The sequence below is a fragment of the Lissotriton helveticus genome, chromosome 5_1, assembly GCF_964261635.1.
Source record: "Lissotriton helveticus chromosome 5_1, aLisHel1.1, whole genome shotgun sequence".
Classification (NCBI taxonomy): Eukaryota; Metazoa; Chordata; class Amphibia; order Caudata; family Salamandridae; genus Lissotriton; species Lissotriton helveticus.
Genome location: NC_136065.1, coordinates 138176972 through 138200657, shown reverse-complemented (window position 1 = coordinate 138200657; position 23686 = coordinate 138176972). Strand labels below are relative to the sequence as shown.

At 44.8% G+C, this 23686-nt stretch overlaps 1 protein-coding gene across 1 annotated transcript in view; it reads left to right on the top strand.

The window, feature by feature from the left end:
- Positions 1–15542, top strand: part of QSOX2 (quiescin sulfhydryl oxidase 2) — a 284089-nt gene extending 268547 nt beyond the window's left edge. The window contains exon 12 of the mRNA XM_078641895.1: positions 13349–15542. Within this exon, the coding sequence (XP_078498021.1) occupies positions 13349–13902 (554 nt within the window). The 3' untranslated portion in view covers positions 13903–15542. The remainder of the gene's footprint in view (positions 1–13348) is intronic.
- Positions 15543–23686: the final 8144 nt, after the last annotated feature.

The window sequence follows — 23686 nt, the reverse complement described above, 5'->3', positions numbered from 1 at the left end:
CATAAAAGACATAAAAAATACAATAAATACATTTGAACAATTAATAGAATTATTAAATCATTTGACAAGCTAATCAGCTTCTTGAACATAGATATAAAAAATTTAAGTAATAACACACATGAGACGTTACATCATCAATTAAAATGTGCTAAAAAGACTCCTACTATTTGATATTGTTAAGAAACCTGCATCTAAGAACCCAGGCCCATCCAAGGAACTTCGCAACCCCTACAACAATAAGTTGGTCCAAATTTGTTTTTAACAGTCTGGTTGCTTCAACAGCCAGTCTAGTTCCTAGCTGCCGGCATACGGGTTTTAACCATTTGGCTCTGGGAGCAGAATATAGCGGACACACATACAATAAATGATCCAAACTTTCCCGAGTATCTTTGCATTTAGGGCAGTAACACAACTTTTCGGTACCCCAGTTTTGAACAAACTCCCCTATTGGGAGAGAACCGCATCTAAACTGAAAGAATAATTTACGATCCAAAGATTTGGATATAATATCCCAGAACCCCTCTAACTTGGGTATATCCTTATGTACGAGGAACAGTCCAGTGAGGCTGCTAGGATTTGATTCCATGAACGTATTATGGGTCACCCATTCCCAATAACATCTCTTTAAATCCTTTTTGGAGGGAAAACTAGCTAACTCGGGCGAGTACCACAGTTCACCGAGGCCCAGGGCTAGAAGGATGGATTTAAGATCTCTGAACCAGCCTACACTAGAAGCACCAGAACTGTTTTTGACCTCCAGGCATGCTGCTGCATAATGGTGAAGTTCAGGCGTTGTCCATAAACGACGCCAAAATGCAACTGGCCGGAATCTCGCTTGGGCCTCCACTGGTTGACATCCCAGATCGTAGAGAAGTGGAATAGTTGGAGTCGACTGGGGAAGACCTATAGACAGTCTTAAAAATTTATTTTGGACAAGCTTTAATGGTTTCAGATTACAACTGCCCCAAAGCTCCGCGCCGTAAAGAATGGCTGAGAGAACCTTACCACCATAAATCTTCAAAAGAGGGGACATTGGCCTTGTGTAAGATCTTTTGTGTTCTTTAATCAGTGCTCCGCCCAGCTGTTGGTGTTTCAGGGCCATGAGCTCGATCTGATGGGACCAACTCAGGGTGTCACTGAAAGTGACACCCAGATAGGTAAAGTGCTTGGTTTGCTCCAGGGGGACACCCCCCATAAAAACCCTAGCAGTAACTCGTTTGCGCCCCCTTAAAACCATAAATTTGGTTTTTGAGACATTCACCTCCAGCTCATGGTCGCTGCAGAAACTCTCGAACCTTGTCAGTGCACGTTGGAGGCCCTGACGGGTTCTTGAAATCAGGAAAGTATCGTCAGCGAACATGAGCAGGGGGATTTTCATGCCTGCCAGGGTTGGTGCATCCGTTGGAAAATTATCAAAATATTTCGTAACTCTGTTAATGTATAGAGAGAACAAGGTAGGCGCTAAGACGCAACCCTGCCTGACCCCCTTGGCCACCGAAAATTTTTCTGTCACTTCGCCCGGTTTGCCCCAACGCACAAAAGCATACGTCTCAGCGTGGAGGTTCACTATAAGGCGCACCAGAGCGGGAGGCATACCCAGATCTAAAAGGCAATTCCATAACCCTGCCCTTGGGACAAGGTCAAAAGCTGACCGTAGATCCACAAAGGCAGCATATAGGTTGCCCTTGCCCAAGGTTACCGTCTTCCAATGCAATAACATGAATCGAAACGCCTGGTCCAAAGTGCTCACACGGGGTCTAAACCCAGCTTGGAGAGGAGTAAGGATGTTAAAATCCTCAATCCATGCCTGGACCCTTAAAAGGACAAGACGGCTAATTATTTTCTGGACCGCATCAATTAAGCTGATCGGTCGGTAGTTAGAAGGAACCGACCGATCACCCTTCTTAAATATGGGCAATATTTCAGCACCTGCCCATGAATCCGGGATCCTAGCACCCATGGCCAACGCGTTTGCCAGTCGTACTAAGTACGGTATCCATAAATCATGGTCCTGTTGAAAAAGGTCCGCAGGTATACAGTCGGGACCTGGTGCTTTCCCTCTTGGGATAGCTTTTAGGACTAATTCAACCTCGTTGGCTGTAAACACTAAAGTGTCACAGGAAATAGGCCAGTTAATGGAATCTTGTATGTTACCAAGACAACTGAATTGTGCCTCAAAATATGACACCCATTTGCTTTGTTCAATGGACGCTGGGCCGGGACGGTCATCATGGGACTGTCCCCACCTGAGTAGGTGCCAGAAATGTTGTAGGTTCCTGGCACCACATGCCTCAGCTAAGAGGCACCAGCGCTCCTCGTCCCAAGCGGCTTTGGCCCGGAATTTAACTACTTTATATTCCTTCCTACATTTTTTAATTAGGACTTGGTTCTTTGACTTCAGAGCCTTAAACAAGGATAACTGAGATTTCCGACAAGTTTCATTATACCAATTTGCTGGCTTCTTGCCCTTCCCCCTGGCCCCGTGAACAGCAACCATTTTTACAAACAAGGTTTTTAGGGAGAGAAATAAACCAGCATGAATATCTGTGACTTTTGAAAGTGTCGAATCCTGCTTTTCACAGATATCAATTTCCATCAGTGAGTTTGAAACCAAAGACCTAATTTTAGCTCGTGCATCAATATCTACAGCAACCTTTGGCCAGCGCACCCTCCTTAGGTCATTTGTTAATACCACTGCCTCTTGTACAGGGTTAAGCTGTGGATCAACCGGCCCTTCAAAGCTGGAATCCTTCAGTTCCGCTATGAGTGGTTCATGGTCACTTTCTGGACGCGGTTTGATGGACATATCCTGGACTACGTGCCACATTTTAATATCAACTAGGATATAATCGATGCGGCTAGCGTGTCTGCCATTAAAAAACGTGTTGTTTCCCTCCCTATCGGAGTTGACTCGCCCATTAAGGGCACGCAGGCCTCAATTTAAACAAAGACCTTTTATAAATGTAGCTGCCTGGGTCCATTTGACAATAGGGGGTAGGTCGAGTTGGGGAATCCCCCAGGTCTGATCCTCCTCCTCGGTCAATATGCCATCCTCTAAACCTAGGGGTTCAAAACAAGTATTAAGATCCACCATAACGACCACATAACCCGCTAGTTGTGTGGAACCCAAGAAGCCATCCAAGCAGGTAAGTGTCGAAGAAACTCTGCCACCAGATAGCCCTCTAACATATACATTAATAAGCAGTAAATCCAACCCACTACTAGATTTCACAGTAATTATCAGGATATCTGGACAGTCTATAAAGACTTCCTTCACAGACACACCTGCTACCTGACGAACCCATATAATAAGCCCCCCCATAGCCCTACCTCTGTGACCTCTGACTGCTAGTTTATTAAAATTCAGGAAGCCTGGGAAATACACAGCTTCAGTTGCCCAGGTCTCCTGAAATGACCATACGTCACCCCGTCGAATAAAGTCCACCCAATCAGGAACATTAATACAAGATGCAATACCCGCAACATTCCAGCAACCCAGGGTGGTACCCTTTTTACATAGAATATCACTCGTTTCAGTTACAACGTTAGGTGTGAACACATCAGACAAAGGAATGGAAATAACATGCCCCGATGTAACTATAGCCTGACCACCATTTGACAAACACTTAGGCCCTACATGACACAGAGAGCCGGAACCACCATTTACAATATCCACATCATCAACCAACACAGGAGGAAATACAGGAGTTGATGTTTCTCGCTCACCACTATAGTTGGAACAGTCCTCCGTGGGAGGTTGAGGATAGACTACCATATTTCCGGGTATGCTGGTTAATGTGCAGCATACATTACCGCCCCCAAATCCCACAGATTCAGGAACTTCAACCCGAGATAAGCGTGCTGGTCAATCGTTTGTCGATAACCAGGACAACGGATCATACAAATTTTTTAGAGGGATATTCCAGAATTCATGGGGCCGGGTAGGCCTATTTGGGGGGGGATAAACTGACAAGGAGCTTAACTGCTGTTGTGGCATTGTCGGAGCAAAAGGCATAAAGGCAGGTGGTTGTTGGATGTGGTTGGGAAATATTTGGTCCGGTGGAGGTGGGGGGCCCCTTAACTGGGTGGTGATCTTAGCCCAGCCTGGGGTCTGAACAGGACAGTTGTAATTGGATTGCATATAAGAGCGATACTGCACCTCGGGGTTAAATTGGAATCCGTGATAATTATTGGAAAAGTTGGTCCATCTGAGAGGGTTTTTAGTTTTGATAGGATTGTTTCCAGATGGTTGGTCTGTCGGATTAATCAGGGTTTCAGGATAAAAGTATGTAAGGTTCTTTGTAGAAATCCCTCCCTCATTACTACCTACATACCAATCGGACAGATGGGAAACAACCTTATGATCCCTAAAGTTAATAATAATTATATCCCCCTCTATGTCCTTGGGGCGGATCCCTACCCACCTGCATCTTCTGACTGTAACAATGTCCCCATTAAGATGTGAGGGGAGGGGCCTATTTGTTTTCAGCCAGAAAATGACTTTGTTTTTTAAACTATCATTATTTTCCCTGTCCCCTTCCGCAACCGGAGGCACACCCGTCATAACAATCACATAGTTTGAAGAATCCGGTGGCAAGTCAACATTGATCTTTTGGGGAAGGGGTTGGGGTTTATTAGATGGACCAGAGGGGTTGACTGTTTTACCCATCCCTTTCCTTGTATATTGTGCCATACCCTTCTCAACAGGTTTATTCAGAACCACCCTGGGCTTTTCTTTCACACTATTCACCACTACAGAAGTTGTAGTAGCTATAGCTGGTACTATATTGGTGTTTACAGTAGCCTTTTTTGAAGCGCTTTTGGTTGGTACACTAGAAATGGTAGTCAAGGTACCATTACCCTGAGGTAAACCAGGACGACTGGACGACGGGCCAATAGCCATGACCCCACTAGATGCATGGACAGGGTCGGTATTAGCCAATATACGATCTAACTTATCACCCAGTAGCCTAACACGTTCCAACACAGGAAGCATGTAAGATTTAATTAGCTTCTCAATGTTGGCGTAGGACAGCTCATGAACCTCTTCTCTGGGTGACTCCGAAGTTACCGTCACCTGTGTGTCTGAAACCTCTGAGGGTACAATTAGTGAGGGCCCCAGCTCAATATTAGACTTATGCAGGGCAGGTGAAGAGATTAGGGCATTATGACCTTTCCTTTTAACCCCACCCTTCCTTCGTCTTTTCCTTGGAGGGGAGTGCACAATCCTTTTAGCCTCTTCAGGCTTAAGACTACTATTACATTTACTCGTTGAGGCTGTGGGCACACAAGGATATGTGCCCCCTGATTGGCAATTGGGCAGCGTAGGACATGGATCTAGACCAATTACATTGCCAGTTGGAGAATTTAATACCAAAAGGCTCGAGTGGTCCAATGGCAAGTGACTAGAGTTTCCACCACTGTTATCAGCGGCACAAAGCGGGGAGATACTTGGAAATCTGAAAATGTTTGGAGATTGGATAATGTCAGTGGTGTCGTCCTCAGTTGTGCTCAGCCCTTGGGCGACAGTCTCATGGGTGGAATTTAGGACTGATTGTGAGTGCAGTGAGATTTTCTTTAACTGCTCAACGGAGCGGCGACGTTCTGCCCTTCTTTCCGCTAGGAGTAAGTCCCTATCTAAATCCTTTAAGGTTTTTTTAAAGAATTTATCCAAAGGACCCAAAGCAGAAGTTCCTACACCAGGAGGGGCGGAGTGACTCATGACGGTTCCAATCAATAAGTGTTAAAGCTACAAAACAAGTAATAAACGGTAGCAAAGTCACAACACAGTACCCCGAACCGTTATAAATTGTAAGATGAAATAAAAATAACCTGGCCCAGCCCGGCCTCCCTCGGCCCCGGACGGCCACAGACGGTCCCGCCCTTGTCCCGCCCTTGTCCCGGGCTTCTCCCGCGCGCTCCCGCGCCGCGGGAGTAATAGTTCTTTTTAAGGGTTGCACCGAGGGGGCGTGGCCGGCAGGGAGAGGAGCCCAGCTGGAGATGGGCGCGCGGAGACTCCTGGACAATGGAGTCCTCCGCCCTACCCTCGCAGCCCTGCTGGTGTCAGAGTTAGTAAAATAAATCCCCCAAGCTGCACAGAGCCTCAAGCCACGAAGCGGGACCCGCGGAGCGGGTCCGGCGAGGCGTGGAGGCTGAAGGAAGGCTGAAGGAAAGCTGTGTCAGGAGGTGAGCGGTCAATGCGCGGTGCGCGGCGTCCAGGCGTAGAATCCACAGATCAGCCTGCTGAGGCTCGTTAAATCCTGCTTGTTGGGGGCGCGGCCGGCAGGGAGAGGAGCCCAGCTGGAGATGGGCGCGCGGAGACTCCTGGACAATGGAGTCCTCCGCCCTACCCTCGCAGCCCTGCCGGTGTCAGAGTTAGTAAAATAAATCCCCCAAGCTGCACAGAGCCTCAAGCCACGAAGCGGGACCCGCGGAGCGGGTCCGGCGAGGCGTGGAGGCGCGGAGGCGTGGAGGCTGAAGGAAAGCTGTGTCAGGAGGTGAGCGGTCAATGCGCGGTGCGCGGCGTCCAGGCGTAGAATCTTAATCAAAATGTGCGTTTTCGTTCTTGCAAATGACAGGCTCTGTGTGCAGACGTACGCATAGAAAAAATCCTGGAATGCGCTTGTGCACCTTCTAAGCACTGTTGAGCTCTGTTTAGCCCCATTCCAGTGAAGTGTATCTCTTCGCTTGACCACATACAGTTATTTCCTGTGCCGCCCAATCTTATTCACTTTCCTCTGAAAGAGAGGGCACGTTTACAAAGGATGATGCAGAAGTCCTGCTTATACATATCTACATACTCAGTCTTTCTGTATTTATGTCCCATCCAAGATTGCATAGGAGCCAAACTTCCCCGTACAGTCTTGTTGCTGTTGGGTACTAGTGTGATCTCACTATGTTCCGCCCTTCTACTTTACTCTGGGTTACCTAGTTCTAAGATCCCAAGGCTTAGGGGGCTTTTATTTTTCATCATATTAGCTGTGTGTAAGTCCTAAATAAATGCAACCCTTACTAACCAAATTCCAATTGCCAGTGCTCAAAGGAAATTCAACACTCTTTGATGAAGAGGACAGTCCTCTTTGGCTAAACCGGAGTAATGCATTGTGGCATACACAGGGCTACAGAACATGCTGGCTGCTGCCAGTCTGCAATGGGTTCAAAACGCAGGCAATCTGTACTGTCAACCCGAGACCACTTCTGGTCTACACCGAAAGCCTGCATTCATACCATATGGTATACAGGATTCAAGGCAAGACCCTACGCACGAAGCATAAGGCCTTCTGCAAGTTTTTCCTGTATCACCCTCCGAAGCTGCCCCCACTAAGTATCAGTTCGGAACCTTTGTTCATCAACTAGACCCGGGACATCGGGTATCAGAGCGCTTTACATGAGCACCAGTTTCGTTACAGATGGACACATTCATCATTTTTGTTAGGCACGGGGAGGTTAAGTGATTTGCCCAGAATCACAGGATGTTGAGCGTCATTGCCGAGACTCGAACCCAGTTCCCCAGCTTCGAGGTCGACCGCTCTAGCCGCAAAGCTACATCCTCTCCCAACCATTAACACAGGGACAGGGCCCTGGATACGCAGGGCCTAATATTATTGAACAACTTCAATTTTGCTCTGAGAGCCCAAAAACCACCTTCAGTAGGATGCTGAAAACCTAACTCTTTAAGAAGACATTGGGGCAAACTCTAGGTCGAGTTCCAGGCATGAGTGAGGAATGTTAATGTGGCCAAATGTGCTTATTTGCCATCTAATGCAAAAACATGACTATGATGGGTCAGTTGCTAGAATCGAAAGTTATTCACCTGTTACTATAGTTTTATCGCATTAGACTATTTCAGCTATTCACTTGTGATGTTGAAATGTATTGCTTTCGTTCTTTCCATGCTTGGAAAAAGAAATCTGGAGGGCTACTGAGACGGGAGAGTTAGACTTTTAACTCCCCATCGATAGAAGGGCGAATAGACACATATAGGTGAATATATCTCTTAGATGAACAATGTATGACTTTTATGCTGCTAAATTTAAAGGGGATTGCCAGCCTGGTGATAGAATAAAAAAAATCACCTAAATCCATCAGAGATATCTGTGCTGAAGATCTAGTTACAAATATCACAGTGCGACCTCATACCAGCTGTTCACAATTCAGAAAGTTACATCAGTTGTGTATTTCAGTACAATGCATGCCCTTACATCACATACCTTTTCCACTCAGATGCCTTACCTCACATGCCTTTACCACTCATGGTTAGTATGATAAGGTAAGTAACACCCGTATTGTTTTTTCGGGGGGGGGGGAACTCTCCTTTAAAAAAAATGACTCCTAACCACCCTTTTCCACTACCTACCAATTAAACTTAAAAATACCCTCACCACCCCTAAACCTCAAAATTACCCATGCCATCCTTTACCACTACCCACCCATAAACGTAGAATTACCCACACCTAAACCCTCCTATTACCCTTACACCCCTAAACCCTCATATTATTTCCCTTACCACCCTTAACCGCTACCCACCCTAAACCCTTAAAATTACCCTTACAACTCTTTACCTCTACCCATCCCTAAACCCTAAAACTAGCTTTACCACTGCATAACCCTAAAAGTATACTTACCACCACCCACCTCTACGCCATAACATTTCTTTTCCACCCCTACACCATAAAATTACGTTACCAACCCTAGAATTATACTAAGCCCCCTTTAACTCTGCCCACCTCTAAACTCTCTGTATATATTTAGTTACCTTAACAATGCATATCGTGCTTGGTAAAGGCACAAATACGGGTGAGCTGCCGGGCTGCAGAGAGAAGTTGTTTACAGTAACAGTATAACATGTTTCATGAGTGTCAGACTGGTAGTTTTCTTTATTCTTTGTAACATCATCTTATTTTTCTTCTTCTTGTGAGCAAGCTAATAACACCAGCCTACTCATTTTTTCCAAAAGTCTGGGTAACCTTTGCCATATTTCTTTTATAGTGCTAGCCAGTGCTGCAGTTTGATGTTTGACTTGGAGTATATGAGCTAATACTCCTGTCCACTGAACTGACAGATATATATTCTTTACTAGACCCCCATTTGATTCATTTAGCTTTTTTGTCATAGCTTCCATTGTTTAGATTCTTTTGTATAGCTGTGAATATAACTTGTTGTGTTTTCTTAAAATATGTTCTCGGATCCTGCATCACTCAAAATCCCTCCATCTCTCAATATACGTAAGTATTCTTTGACCGTTTCACGATGAGAAGGATTCATCGTTCTGTTGTTGCAAGTTAAACTTGTATACTTAGAATTACATTTGGCCCTTTTCTCTTGACTGATATAACTTCTTGGTGAATGCACTTCTGCTGCTTCAGTGTCCCACCACCATTCTTAATGTAATGATTGATTGTGATCGGTGCAGATTCTGTGCTGTACATTTTGTGTTCACAAGTTCTAGACCGGGCATAGTGATAATAAGGAGTTTTGTAAATAATAAGGTGTTTTTGAAAGTGCATTGTTGCGTCACAAGAAGTGTCCCAGTGCGCGGTTTCATGTCCTCTGTATCCAGCGACAAAAACTGGAGTGCCCGGCTAAATGTATCGAAAAACACAGATTTTCTGTTTTTTAATAAACGAGATTTCTGACTTCTCCTGCCTGAATAAGAGAGGTAATTAGTTTCACATTTGTTTGCTGCTAGTAAACTAAATGAACATCCTCCTATGTGCTTTTTTAATTCTAGGGATGATTGCTAGCGAGGTGTTTGCTGACCTCAGATCTCTTATGGTTAGGGCAGTAGGTGGAGATCATAGGGTAGAGGTATCTGGGATATTGGCTATTAAGAATTCTGTGGCAGTAGCAGAGGGCCTTAAAAGAGATTCTCTAAAAATGTTTCAGTGATTTCAAGTTCCCAAAACACTGTCCTGCTAGGCTTACGATTTGGCTTTCGAGTGACATTTTAGAATTGAACCATGTGCCTAGAATTTTTTACTTTGGGCTTGGGCGTAGGAAGAGGCCCTAAAATTTCAGGCCACCACCAGAAGGATGGTTGTTTCCAAAGAATACGTAATCTCAGTTGTACCCGTATTCAGTTTAAGACAGCTGAAGCTCATCCAAATAGCCAGGCATGCGTGCAGGCGTTACACTGATTCTGCTGAGTTTTAGGACAAAGTCACAATTAGCTGTCTGTGTGTCGTCAGGGTACGACACAATAGTGCATCCATACCACTCTATAATATCAGCTAGGAGGCACATGGCGTTTGTTGACCAAAGTGGAAGTTTGACAGTTGTATCACTCCTGGAAGCTGTAATGCATGGACATGGTTCCTTTAAATCCACTAGACTGATAAGCTGATCTATCAAAGCCAATCCTAGACTGGTTTATTCATGCTGAATGTCCTCAAAAATTGCTTTGTAGTAAAAATCCATCTTATCCTGTCATGGCTGGGTTCTGAACTTGAGTCGGTTTTGCTCATTGCAGACACCTTTGAATCAGTGCTTGTGTTGTGTTTGTTACACTAAAGATCACTTCAAGACATGAGTGAATCCCCAAGAGTCGATGACTTTCGGTGCCTCCGATAAGAAGTGTTGTTTCTTTTCACCACAGTACGGTGGTCTTCTACACTCATCCTCATTTTGCGTCTATAGTGGTTTAAGTCTACTATGTTATACGTGTGCTAATTTTCACTTTTTATTATTGGACCTTATACAACGCATTCAAAATCCTCGTAAACCTGATGTTAAACACCTTTTCATTTCATTTTGAGCATGTTTTCAGACTTGGGTGCAAAACATTCTCAACAACTTTTTCTTACGCCTGTAAGGGTTTTTTTTTTTTTTTTTTTAAGAATTTTTTATTTGCATCAAAGGGTCACATAAACAATCATAGACAATTCATTTTCCAACAAAAGAAAACAGAAGCAAAAATTAGAAGATATCAATATTCCATAATTACATTCAAATAAAGATAAACGTAGCATTACTTGTACAGTGCAAGGCATACAATAAAGGAAAACTTGTTTTTTTTTTTTTTTTTTTTTTTTTGACAGACCTACTAAGACATAAATAGGCCCCATATTCTGTCAATTTTTCGCCTGGCCTGCACTCCTCTAGAATCTGCAATAGCGACTTCCATACTATAAGTTTCAGTTACTAACCTCCACCATTCTAGAACTATTGGTGGGTTCTTTTCAATCCAAGCTCTAGCAACAATTAGCCTTCCACAAGTAATTAAAACATTCAGCAGATCTTTAAACCTATCCCCCCCACTAATGCCTACGCAAACGTCTGTATTTGAGAGTAAAAAAGGTTGCTCCAGCCTCTCAGTAATAACCTTAGTTATTCCTTCCCAATATTCCTTAAGATAAGGGCAAGTACGGAACATGTGAACAATATCAGCCCCCCTCAGATCACATTTAGGGCATTTCGTTTTGTCTGAGTAAGTATTATTTGTTGACCATTTAAGTATCCTGTCCGGCGTATAATATAATTGACATATTGTTTTAAACATCTGCAGTTTTAAGCTGGATGATAGCACTGTTCTGTTTAGGCTTATAAGTGTTTTAGTAATCAGATCTGTAGGGATATTTATGGCCAGTTTCCTATTCCATTTCTCGGTTAAAATGGTAAAGTCACTGGTCTTGAGATCAGAAAAGAGCTTGTAGCCCAAACTTATGAGAGATTTATCATCATCCCTATAAATGCAGTCCCATATCTCAGATTCTGGGATTATGGTAAGTTCTATTTTTTTCACCAGATAATCTCTGATCTGATAATACTTAAACCTAGCTGTTTCTGGTAGGTTGTAGCATAGTTTCATTTTATCAAAAGCCATAAAGCCAAGATTGTCATATAAATCCCCCAGAGATCTAATACCATAGTTTAAAAACACTTGACAAGCTACATCATGAAAAATATTAGGAAATCCGGGGTTGCCCCAAATAGGTGTTTGGCTATGAAAAAGAGAGGTATTGCATTTAGCCATAATAGATCGCCAAATGCTCATAGTATCCTTAATGGTCTTGAATTTTACCCTTTTAAAATAATTGGGGTCGTTCATCCTATACACAAACATATTGACGTCTAGTCCTAGTAAAAACTTGTGAAAATATGTGCATTTATCCAGAGCGACTAAGCTGCGGATCCGAGTCAAAAATGCAGACCAATAATATAATTTGAAGTCCGGAAGTAACAGTCCACCTTGACTAAAGGGAAGTTTAAGTAATGATAGAGCACGCCGGGCCTTTTTATACCCCCATATAAAGCTGCCAATTATGCCTTCTAACCTGGAAAAGAAAGAGTTATTGACACGTAGGGGGATTGTGCGAAACAGATACAGGAATTTAGGCAAGATTTTCATTTTTATTAAATTTATTCGACCAATGATATTGATAGGGAGTTTATGCCATCTCTTAAGTTGCATAGCAGTTTCTTTTAATAAGGGCTCATAATTCAATCCTACTATGGAATCAATATCCGCACAGATTTTGACACCTAAGTAGGTGGCTATATCGCTAATTCCAAAGACGGGGGTAGTAGCTTGATAGTTCATGACTACTTGGGTTTTGGTGGAATTGAGTTTGTAGCCAGAAACTGAGCCATAAATGCCAGCTTCTTTTAATATACCCTCCATAGTCTTAGCAACGTCAGGGGTGAAAACAGCTATGTCGTCAGCATATACCGTGATATCCAATTTCTCTAATCCGTTAAAAAGAGGGGAAATTAAAGTTTGATGTTGTAGAGCAATTAAGAAAGGCTCTATTGCAAGAGCAAAAAGTAGAGGTGATAAAGGACACCCTTGCCTTGTCCCTCTTTTGATAGGGAACAAAGAAGAGCATTTTCCCATATAGGAAACCTTCCCCATTGGATTATCATATAGAGATTGGATCCATCGTAATTGTTTTTCTTTAATCCCGAATGCTTTTAATGTGGCCCACAAAAAACCCCACCCCACCCGGTGCGCCTGTAAGGGTTGAGTTTATATTTTTTGTGTGGATTACTGTGAGTTTACTGTGGATACAGTTGCCTTTGTGTGTCTGTGTGCATGTGCTTCATACTAGGCGTTGTCACCAATTCGATTGAAGGGCAAAGCTTAATCTTCAAATGGAATTACAAGTGATGGAATGTCTTTGCCACTCGTTTACGTACTTTTTGTGGCTAATCATTCACATGTTTTTTTACCAGGGATTGGGAAAACACACACTAGTAATTCAATTTTCTGTAATGAACAGGTGGTTCACAGTTGCTTTAGAGGGACCTTACTATTGAAAACATGTTACTTGCATTGTAGCAGAAATTATTGTAATTGAAGTAACAGCGTTCAGCTTGTGCATTGAACTATTTTGTGTACTTTACTACCCAGGTGCCCCAAGCGAGGATCCCAAGTTTCCCAAAGTTCAGTGGCCGACCCACGATCTCTGTCCCTTGTGCCGTGGAGAACAGGAACCACACAGCTGGAATGAAGCAGAGGTGCTGGCCTTCCTGAAGCATTTCTACAGCATCGACAATGCGTCCGACCTGTTCACAGTAGAGGAGACCGACGAGAAGCAGTCTGAAAACATGGCGGAGGACGAAAAAAAAGACGAAACCTTGAAAAAGAACAAAAGTGGGAAGGACAACAATGCAGTCCAGGATTCCAAAGATGCTTTCCAACTGAAGCCTGAGATCCCGGATAAATTAGTGCAACATAACCATCTCGGCCCTAAAGACAACAGTAAATGGGGAATAGAAAAGCTGGCTGTGCAGGAAGAGGATAAAAAATCGATCTCCTTCTTGGGGATCGGGTTTTCGAACATTGACATGAGCCTGTGCGTGGTTCTGTATGTTGCCTCCTCTTTATTCCTGATGGTCATGTACTTTTTCTTCCGAATGAGATCCAGGAGATGGAAAGTTAGATATAGCCGTCCATATGTGTAGGACTTGACCAGTTTTTTTTTTATTTTCAAATGGCATTATCACCCTATCCAGAACATCTGTGCCAGATACCAGCTTTAATATTTGTGGGTGCGTGTGTTTTATAACGTGTTCATTGTCCTCCTTCACTGGCCCTCTTCCGAGGTTGCTGTTGCCAACTTAAACAATTACTGTAGAGTTCAACGGTTTGACTACACACTCAAGCACCTTTTTAAAAAATATTTATGAAATACAAAAAAATACAAGAAAAAACTCTATTGTGAAAAAAACCCAACTTTTTTATGGATTAGTGGTCCGCTTCGGTTTTTGGGCCATATTGTAAATGAAAAAATAAATCCTGTTTGCAGAAGCCACAATATGCTCAACATTTATGCAAACATTTTATTGCTGCAATTTTCTTTTTCCCTACTTTTGTTTTAGAAATGGTGATGTCTTTTTTTAATTTAAATGGCAATTTTTGTAGTCATTGGTGGTTTTGCTTCTTTTTCCAAATATTTTGCTTCCTGTGTCAATGTTCAGTTTTGGATTTTGTTGTGCTTCTCATGACCAAATTAACACATTGGACCAATTCCCTTTTGGGTTTTACCCAATTTGACAGCAAAGCCATTGGAACAGATTGTTGATCTGCTCCGTCTACAACTTTTCACTGATCTATCCACTGAAGAGTATTTGGAACTCCATCCCAAGACATTCTAAGCGGAAAGCTTCCAAGGAATATTTTTAAATGTACTCTACTTTTTGTTGTTTCTTTTGCTTCTAAGGTTTGCCCATGGCCGCCCCTCTGCTCCCACCTCATAAGATATCTTATTTAAGCTTCTCATTTGGAAGATGCTGATGGTGCTGCTGTTTCTTCTTCTGAACAGAAACAATCAATTATTTATTTTTGTGGCTATTGCTTTTGCAGCTGCATTTTATTTTGCACAAAGTGACTTTGACTTCCGAGTGTTTCTTTCTTTGCCTATGATCACAGCAAAGGATGTGGATTTGCAGGGAGCTTTGGATCTTTCCGAGGCCAAGATTGGGAGAGATTATGCTAATCTCTGCTGGACTGATGGGAGGTGGGGGGTTGGTAAGTAGGAATAGGGCTGGGAGAAGGGTCCTTGATATCTCTTTCAGGCTGTCATTGTTTGTGCATATTTATAAGCTGCCTTTGTAATTTTCAGGCATTGTATAAGTGCAGTTTTCATGAAGGAGTCTGTACATTTTCCCCATGGTGCAGAAATATATTCTAATCCGGTTGAAGTTCTGAAGAGGGAGTACTCCCCTACTAATTCCGATATCTCTAGATTTTTGTAGCAAAGTGCCAAAGCTTCTTCTGGACCATGAGTTGCCACCCAAGAGAACTTCACAGTGATCTTTAACTTGAAAGATCGTTATTACATAGCACCACTGTGCATCCGCGTAGGAGCTTTTGAGAGGCACAAACCTTTGTTCTCTATTACAATGTAATAATCAGGGAGGCGAAAAGTTTTGCTGGTAATACGAGAGCACCTTTTGCTAATTCACCTGCTAGATGAATGTGTGACTGTTATGAACGGAGACTACTGTGAAAGGGGTTCAGGATTTCTGTTTTGGGGGTGTTCTCTGTGGGATTTGTATTTTTCATTAATATGTGACAAAATAAAAAGTATATTTGTCCTGTGGCATTACTGTATTATAACTTTTTTGCTCATGGTAGGATTTGGGTTGGTGGGAGTGAGGAATCTCGGCAGCAGTGATTTGTGCTCTATCAGTCAAATGTGTTATGTGGTTGAGATGATGCTGCGTCATAATAGGCCGATCACATGTGCATTAAATGTTGTGCGGGGTACATTCATGTCACAGTTCAGGTCAGTGGACCCTGCACTACCTCCGATTGCACTGATGTAAATATTTGCTCCAGTTTCAGTATGTGAGCATGGACTGTTTACGCTTTCTTTAGATTCAGTGTTCGAGATTAGCTCAGTTCATCATTGGGATGGACCTTGTATTCTATATGGACAAATGTCACAGGAATAACGCTCTTAAATCGAGCCACAAACCGCTGCAATAGGTGTCGTTTGTGCTGCATTGGATTTCCTAACCATAGTAGGGGAGCCATGAAGACGATATCTATTCCTTGGTCACATTGCATGATAGGACCAATACTGTTCCCAGATTTTTGAGATTTGGTAACAATTAGTAAAAGGCAAGTCCAGAACTCCACTGAAGCATGGGACAAAAATGGACACCAGTTTTGTGTTGTTGTCCGATTTAGCCAACATAATCCTGTATTTTAATATTTAAATTCCCCAAAAGGAAACCTCTGGATGCTGCCTGTATCTCTATCACTAAATAAGTATAACAAGTTCTCAGGAAACCTCTAAATGCTGCCTGCCTGTCTCTCCATTTTCTTAGGAACTTTAACAAGTCTCAGGAAACCTCTAGATTACTGTAAAAACAGGTCAGGGACAATCAATATTTGCCCGGCGGTATCGCCTCTTTAACCCACAAAATATTAATTAATGAAGAGGCAGGCGCTGGAGACTGGAAGGCAGGAAACAAGGTTTATTCTCTCCGGAGGAGAACACATCAGTTCAGACAGCCAGTATCGTCACGAGGTGCTCTAACCGCATCTCTGAGGCCTGGCCTCTTATACACAGTTTATGAATTTTATTGCAGGTAACACATTCTTGTAATGCTTTGAAGTATGAAAGGACATCCTCGGAATCTCCCCTTCAGGCCCGTTCCCACACACATTTACAGTCGAAGTCCCCACCCCGGTCACAATAGGTGATGATTATCGCGCAGCTGGACATTCCGCCGATTCACGGAATGTGTGGGGTTGATCGGATATCATAGGGTGGGGGCTTTGATCAATTCGAGGGTCCTTTAATTGGGGGAAGCTTCCTACTGTACGGGGGGCAATAAACAGTATCCGCAGAGCTAGGTGGCGGCCTGGGAACGAGGAAGACAAACGGGCACACAGGAAAGGGGGTTTGTATCAAAGGGCCTGGGACCATGAAAGGAATGAAGGAAGGTGTTGCGCTGGGAACAGGATGGGGTTCTGAGGCAGAGCTGCGCTGAAGAGGGGTTTATGACCCAAGGCATGCGAGAGCGGGGGGGGTTTGTGAGGGCGAAGGGCTGTGCTGGGGGCCAGTGGCGTGCAGAGGGTGGTTCTGATCGAGGCACCTAAAATGGCGGGTGCGCACGACAAAAAGTGTGGCATCAGGGGAAAAGGCAAGATGGCGCAGATAATGTTTACCAAACCGTACTAATTTTCCACAGTCCTCCCTTTAACATATCCAAGACATCTTGCTGGCCTATTTCCTATCCATGTCTACTGTGGCGGTCATAAGTAAAGAAGTAGGAACCCCGTTGAAGGAGCTATAAACATTACATTTAAAATCTTTCGTCTTAGGAGGCGGGTCTATCGATAAACTCGTTTGCAGGAAAGTCATAGTAATGCAATATCGGACAAAAACGATTCTGTAGTGAGAGCATTGAGTATATTTCATAGATACTTATAGTCATTCGGAATGTGAACTGATAGGTTATTACATATGTAAGTTCTGTTCATATTTGGTTGGAGCATAATCAATACAACGGTGGCTGGGAGAGAAATGAGACGTAGTAAAAACAATAATCAGGGTGTCTTTGTTCGAAGGGGAGGTCCTATTGTCATGGACCATTATTAGTGAGTTCTCAGCATTCTTTGTCGTCTTCTGTTGGCACGGTGGAGCACCGGCGGTGGAGCTATGAGTCCAGCTCTATTCTAGGCTCCGCGTTGCAGGGCATGACCTTTTCCTCGCTTTCCTGGTCAAAAAGGTCCTTTTCGCCCTGCGTCCCTTTGAGTCGATTGTCAAAAAGTTCAGGTGGAAGAAGGGGGTGTGCGAGTAGTCTTTAGGGTAGGTCGGAGAAAAAGGGGATGGAGCAGGGCCAGATTGGGAACAGACCAGGGGGACGGAAAATTTTGGTAGGCGGGCCCATGACCGAGTTCAGAGAGCGGGGACTTTTCGGCACATGTTGATCGTCGAGCAGGGGCATCAGGTCAGCCCTTTCCTCTCATTTTGTCGGAAACAGTGCCTCGTCCTGCAACTCCTTACTGTCGCGGTCTCGCCTTGGCCAATGTCGCAGATGTTCCACGATCTGTAGTCAGGCCGCGTCCTCCCACATCCGGTCTCTCTCTCCTCCGACAGTGGTACCCTTAAATGAGTTTGAAAAGACAGTCTTTAGAGAATTGGCAGAGGAAGGTAATCACATAAGTCTAGTTCTCTCCCAGCTTCAAGCAAATGAGAAACATCCGTTATATTGGGGTTCACAACCAACATATAAATAATTGATGATGGGCTTGCTGGATTTACTATAACTTTCCTTCGTAACTATTTCTTTGGTGTTTGTCGGTGTTACATTCATTGTCGTGGTACGAGATCTGGTACCTATTCATTGCATTTTGTTTATTACAGTTACGTCAGTTCTTCTGGCAGAGACCCACTTCCCTAATACGAGCCTTATGAAGCTATACCGTTCTCCAGGGCTTTATACTTTACGAAAAAGTGCAACGTGCTATCACCATGGTCTGATAGGTATCTTACTGAGGAACGAACATAGGCTAAACACTTTTCCATTCTATCAATGCATCCTACCTTTCAGCTAAACATTTTCTTTCAACAGGGTTTATTGCAACAATTTCTTCACTTCGGTCTAATCCTAACTTTGCAAACATCATTCTAATTCCTACATAGCCTCTTACAACCTGACTACTTCATTGAAAACCGGGGTCTTATGGAAAACAACTAAGGACATAGCAAACTGTGGTGAGGGACTATCGTCTTGCTTCGTGTCATGAGGGCGTTATCTAGCAGAAGGTCACAGTTCGGTTGGCAAGCGTTCAGTGACATTTCTCGAATTCTAAACTCCGTAGCTTTGCTCATCAACAAATCATTTCTAGGAACAACGGCTGGCCTGTGTTAGTCGTAAGTCGACCCATCTCTTACAACCGGGGGTGAGGGACAGTTTTAAAACTCTCGTCCGGGGCAGCTGATACAAAACTGAGGGTGTTCTGGGAAGGTGGGGATGTTTCGATCATTTTTACTGCTTGGGTATTGAGACAATTCGGGACAGGGAAGGTCGCGTTATCTGAGGCATTTTTTTATCATAGAAGCCACTGACATGTAGTTCCCTTATTACGGGTCAGATTAGGGAACCTCAGTCGTCTTACCTGTCCTTTCCCTTTTGGCCAATTCTAGGTTTCATCAATTTTTAGCAGAAAGGAGAGGTAGTGACACGGCATCAGGGTGATTTTATTTAGGACAAATTTTGTGCAAATACTTGCGGTATTTGGAGCCAATTGGGGGATGCACCAGGGGTGGCGGTTTGCCAATTAGGTGCTAGTCGTTCGGAAGAGTGAGAGTGTGGAGGAGAGAGAGAGAGAGAGAGAGAGAGAGAGATGTGCAACAATAGGCTAAATAGTACACGTGCGACATTGGGGGTGGCAGTGTATTAAGATAGGCTATTCAGCGCATTACACAACATAAGACATTACGGGCCTGTGTTAGAATTTCGAAAGCATGCAGTTTGGGACGGACGAGCATTAGGCCGGGTACAGGGGACATGCATTGAGTAAAAGGCACCATTGTGTCACACTTCTCGCACTCTCGGTCCTTTGACCAGTTAAGTCAACGCTTCAGTCACTCAAAAACATTCTCACATAGTTTCAGACATACGTGACATGTGCCCATTCACGCAACACGGATTAGGGGTGACCGTGTTTCATCATATCATACAACTTATTGGCTCTTTCGTTACAAGAGCAGTTTGTGGGTGTGCTTAGGTGCCACCTTGCAGCGTTAGTCCGCTTCATGTATCAGACATGGCGAGGCTTCAGATCTTCACCATACCTCGGTCGTGATTTCCAATGTAACCTGTAGAGGGAGGAAAAGAGGGGAAGGGAGGGGGACAACATTCGAGCATATCAAATGCATGGGCACGAAAGTCCTTTACTTACCTCATACTCGTCTTATCTCCTCGGGGTAGAATCCCTGGGGTCTTGGTTTCTGAAGCCAGGGGGGGGGGGGGGCAGTGTGTCCTTATAGGCCGTGTGTAGGGAAACGTTAAAAAAATCAGAAGCACTTAGTGCGAGGTATCTGGTTGGTAGGTGTATCTAGCTATCGGGGTCCTTAAATCTCTTTCAACGCCGTGATGTTCTAAGGCATATCAGCTCTTCGGCCAATTCTGTTCCCTAGTACCTTTTAGTGCCGTGCCTTTATAACATTCTACCATTTACACCGCTTCACTTTACCCGTCCTCAGAAGTCGAGGTCCTTCTCCATGTGTTAGTTCCTGAGCCAGTCGCATACTTGGAGGCAGAGTATCGTGTCTTAGATTCGATCCTCCATCCGGGGCTGGGCAACCATCTTCTAATAACCTTAAAGAGAGAGCAAAGCAGGGTGCACAGAAAAACTCTCCCGCTGATCCAACATTTAAAAAAAGCATGCAATACCTGTTCATAATTTGGAAAACCTTTATTTGCACAATCGTTCAGCATGTAGATATGAGGGTGCAATCGTATTTGGCCGGACACGGCGATGGCTGAAGTACGTACAGTAAGGGGGGGCTATTTTGCAGCATTAAAAACAAAAAAAGGGTTTATTTAGTCATTTTGCAGGAAACTAAAAAGGTCTATCAATAGGTGAGGGATCAAGGGGCATTTATTTCATAATTGGAAGCACAGTCAGACTAGTTGCAATCAAATTTCCTGAATGCATACCGTGGGCGTGTGTCACCAGCGAGGTTATGTATCAGTTACAAAAATATAATAAATCGTACATTGGAACCAACATTTTTAACGGGATCCTTTTACATGTTCGTCGAGTGAACCCTCCCTCTTTCTCGTCAAGTGTACAAAGGATCATATACATATCTCAGAATATCAAGTTTTATTAGCTAAAAATACCACGAGGTGTTCGTAAGTTCTCATTGACACCGGCGCCATTTTGGGCGGGGCCGGGTTAGTCCGGAAGTAGCATCAGGGACAAAATGTTTCCTACAACCGGCGGTTGGACCAGAGTCCTTTTCGGCAGTTCAAAAACTCGTGCTAACAGAAGGGGTGGCTATGTCGTGGTTATTTCGTTAGCGACCAAGGCAGTTGTTCCTCACCGGAAGCCTGCAGGGGCCGAGGGCTCCTGGGACTTTTGTAGAATCTTCAAGGCTGTGGAGATGCTGTCGGAGGTGGGGGCTCGTGCCCCGGTGGGCGAGCGTCCGAGTTACATTGCTGGTCAAAGTTACTCTAGCGGCCTAGACCCGCCTTCCAGGGGGGGGGGGCAGACGCCATTTTGAGGCCCTGCAGCAGCCGCCCTTCGTCGAGTCTGCAAGAGTGGAAGAGACCTTTTGGGGTGAAAGAAATGGAACTCCGTGCCGTGGGAGCAGGACATTCGGCTAGGGTGCAGCTGTGGTGCCCCCACCTGGGGGGGCGAGGGAGACTCGTTCGCGCCGTCCCCTTCTCACGGACATACATGATGGCCACTCCACATCCCGTGCTCCACAAGTCCCATGTCCTGTGCTGCGGAAGTATGGTCACCTGCGGTGCATGCCCTGTGCTGCGGAAGTATGGCCGCCGCGGTGTATGTCCTGTGCTGCGCAAGTATGGCCGCCGCCATTGCATGTCCTGTGCTGCGCAAGTATGGGCGCAGCCGTTGCATGTTCGGTGCTGCGCAAATATGGGCGCCGCTGTTGTATGTTCGGTGCTGCGCAAGTATGGGCGCCGCTGTTGTATGTTCGGTGCTGCGCAAGTATGGGCACCGCCTGGCTGGAGGATTTCGGTGCCGGGCCGGGGGCTGGGAAACCTCCTATCCAGGGAGGTGGGAGAGGCCCGTCCGCGTCGCCTCTCCCTCCCAGCCCAACCTGGACCAATTTCAGCGGAGGTATTTGTGATGGCCGGACTGGGGCTGGGAAACCTCCTATCCGAGGAGGTGGGAGAGGCTCGTTCGCGTCGCCTCTCCATCCCAGCCCACCCCACGAAGAAGAGGATGGGACAGCCATTTCATGCCGGGCCCGTGGTGCCTCCTGGACATCCCACTGGCGATTCGATCGATGGCTGTCAGCAGGCCCCGCCCCACGCGTGCTGTGTGTTTCACCTTCCGGATGGGCGTGACCGGTGACCTGCGGCATTTCGGGAACTTCCGGAGTGGGGGTAGGTATTTTGTTTGGACAGGCATGTCTGGGTAATGGGGGGTTGTCTATGCAGGCCTGTAATTGCTCCTTTCTTTTCACAGAGTGGGGGGGGCAGCAGAGAGTAATCAGTCCCATTGCACTCGAAGTTTGAGTTCATTAATGGAATGTATACTAATCTGTCCGAGACTACTCTGTGTATTGTTTCTGTAGGTTATCCGAAAAGGGTGGCTTTTTTTTGTGTTAGGGAACAGTAGCGGTAGTACGGGGTTCGTCACCGGGTAATTTAGAGCTAGACTGGGTTTCTCGTCTTAGCGTTGCTTGATCTATGAGGACTCAAACATGTCGCTGAAATTGGTCTGGCGAAATCTGTGCCATCGGGCATAATCAAACGTGGTGGTTCTATCCGGCCTGTCCGTGTCAGCCTGATTCATCTTTGTCTCACGCCTTTTCCCTTTCTGCCGGCCTGTTATTCCTGTCGGCCCTCTGCTCCTACCCTCGTTCAGTAGAGTCGGGCATTGGGCTTTCCAGTGCCCGGAACATTTACAAAAAGCACATTTGTTTTGCCCTAAGTCTGGTCGTCCTGTGCGTAGTGTCGGGGGATTACTTTCGGGTCGTTTTGTCCTGGGGTTGTCCTGTCGATATATTCCTTTACCTACTCTGTCCTCGTCTCTTTTCTTTCGTTGCATTGCTTCTTTGCGCCACATACCGAGACTGTCGAGCATAATAGGCGTTGTCTTATTACTACAAAGGGCTATTTCTAACGTTTCTATTTTATCAAGATCGAAGGATCCTATCAGTGGCCACTGTTTCTCTTGATTTTCTTTGGTATACCTGTGCCACAGCTTACTATAGGCTATGGTAACTAATCCATAGTTTGTGAACATGTCTTTATTAGGGGTGCCTTCCAGCGGAGCTAGATGGTCCACCTCTAATAAACGGTCCGGGCTGAACCAACTACCAATCAGTGGGGAGAAGACAGACATGACGGCTCACAACGAGGACAAAAAGTCAGCACTGCCTATCTTATCACTGCGTGCAAAGACTAGACAGAATATTTCTATTCTACGTTGTTTGCAGGCAGTGAATACCTCATGAACCAAAAACAAATAATCAATAAACAACCAGTGGGGAGAATAAGTAGGCCCGCAAAAGGTCTGCGTCCTCTACCCTTTCACTATCTGCAAAGGGGAACCTGTTCTTTCCTGTTTGCAGACAGAGAATCTCCAGAAAACAATCCGCGAACAGTAGTTCGGGGTCAAAAACAATTAATCAGTGTGGGAGAGGGAAATCTCCCGAAAACAATCCGTGAACAAATAATCAATCAGTGGGGGAGAAAGATAGGCACGCTGGCTGCGTTACCTATCCTTCACTGTTTGCAAAGAGAAAGAGCCTGTTGTTTCTCCGTTTGCAGACAGTGAATCTCCAAATAAGTCAACAAAGAGTAATACTAGTATTTTCTGAACCATTAAACAATCATTTCGCAATTCGTCGTGTTTACACGACCTTACCCGGACCGTATGGACAGTTTCTTATCTTCCGAATCCAGCGCCCGATCGTCCTCTTTTCCTCGTATTCCTCGCGGCCCTCCTGATGGTTCCCAGTCAGGACCGTAGATCACTCGAGAGAGGTCTGTTCAGAACCAGTGAAGTTCGGATGAT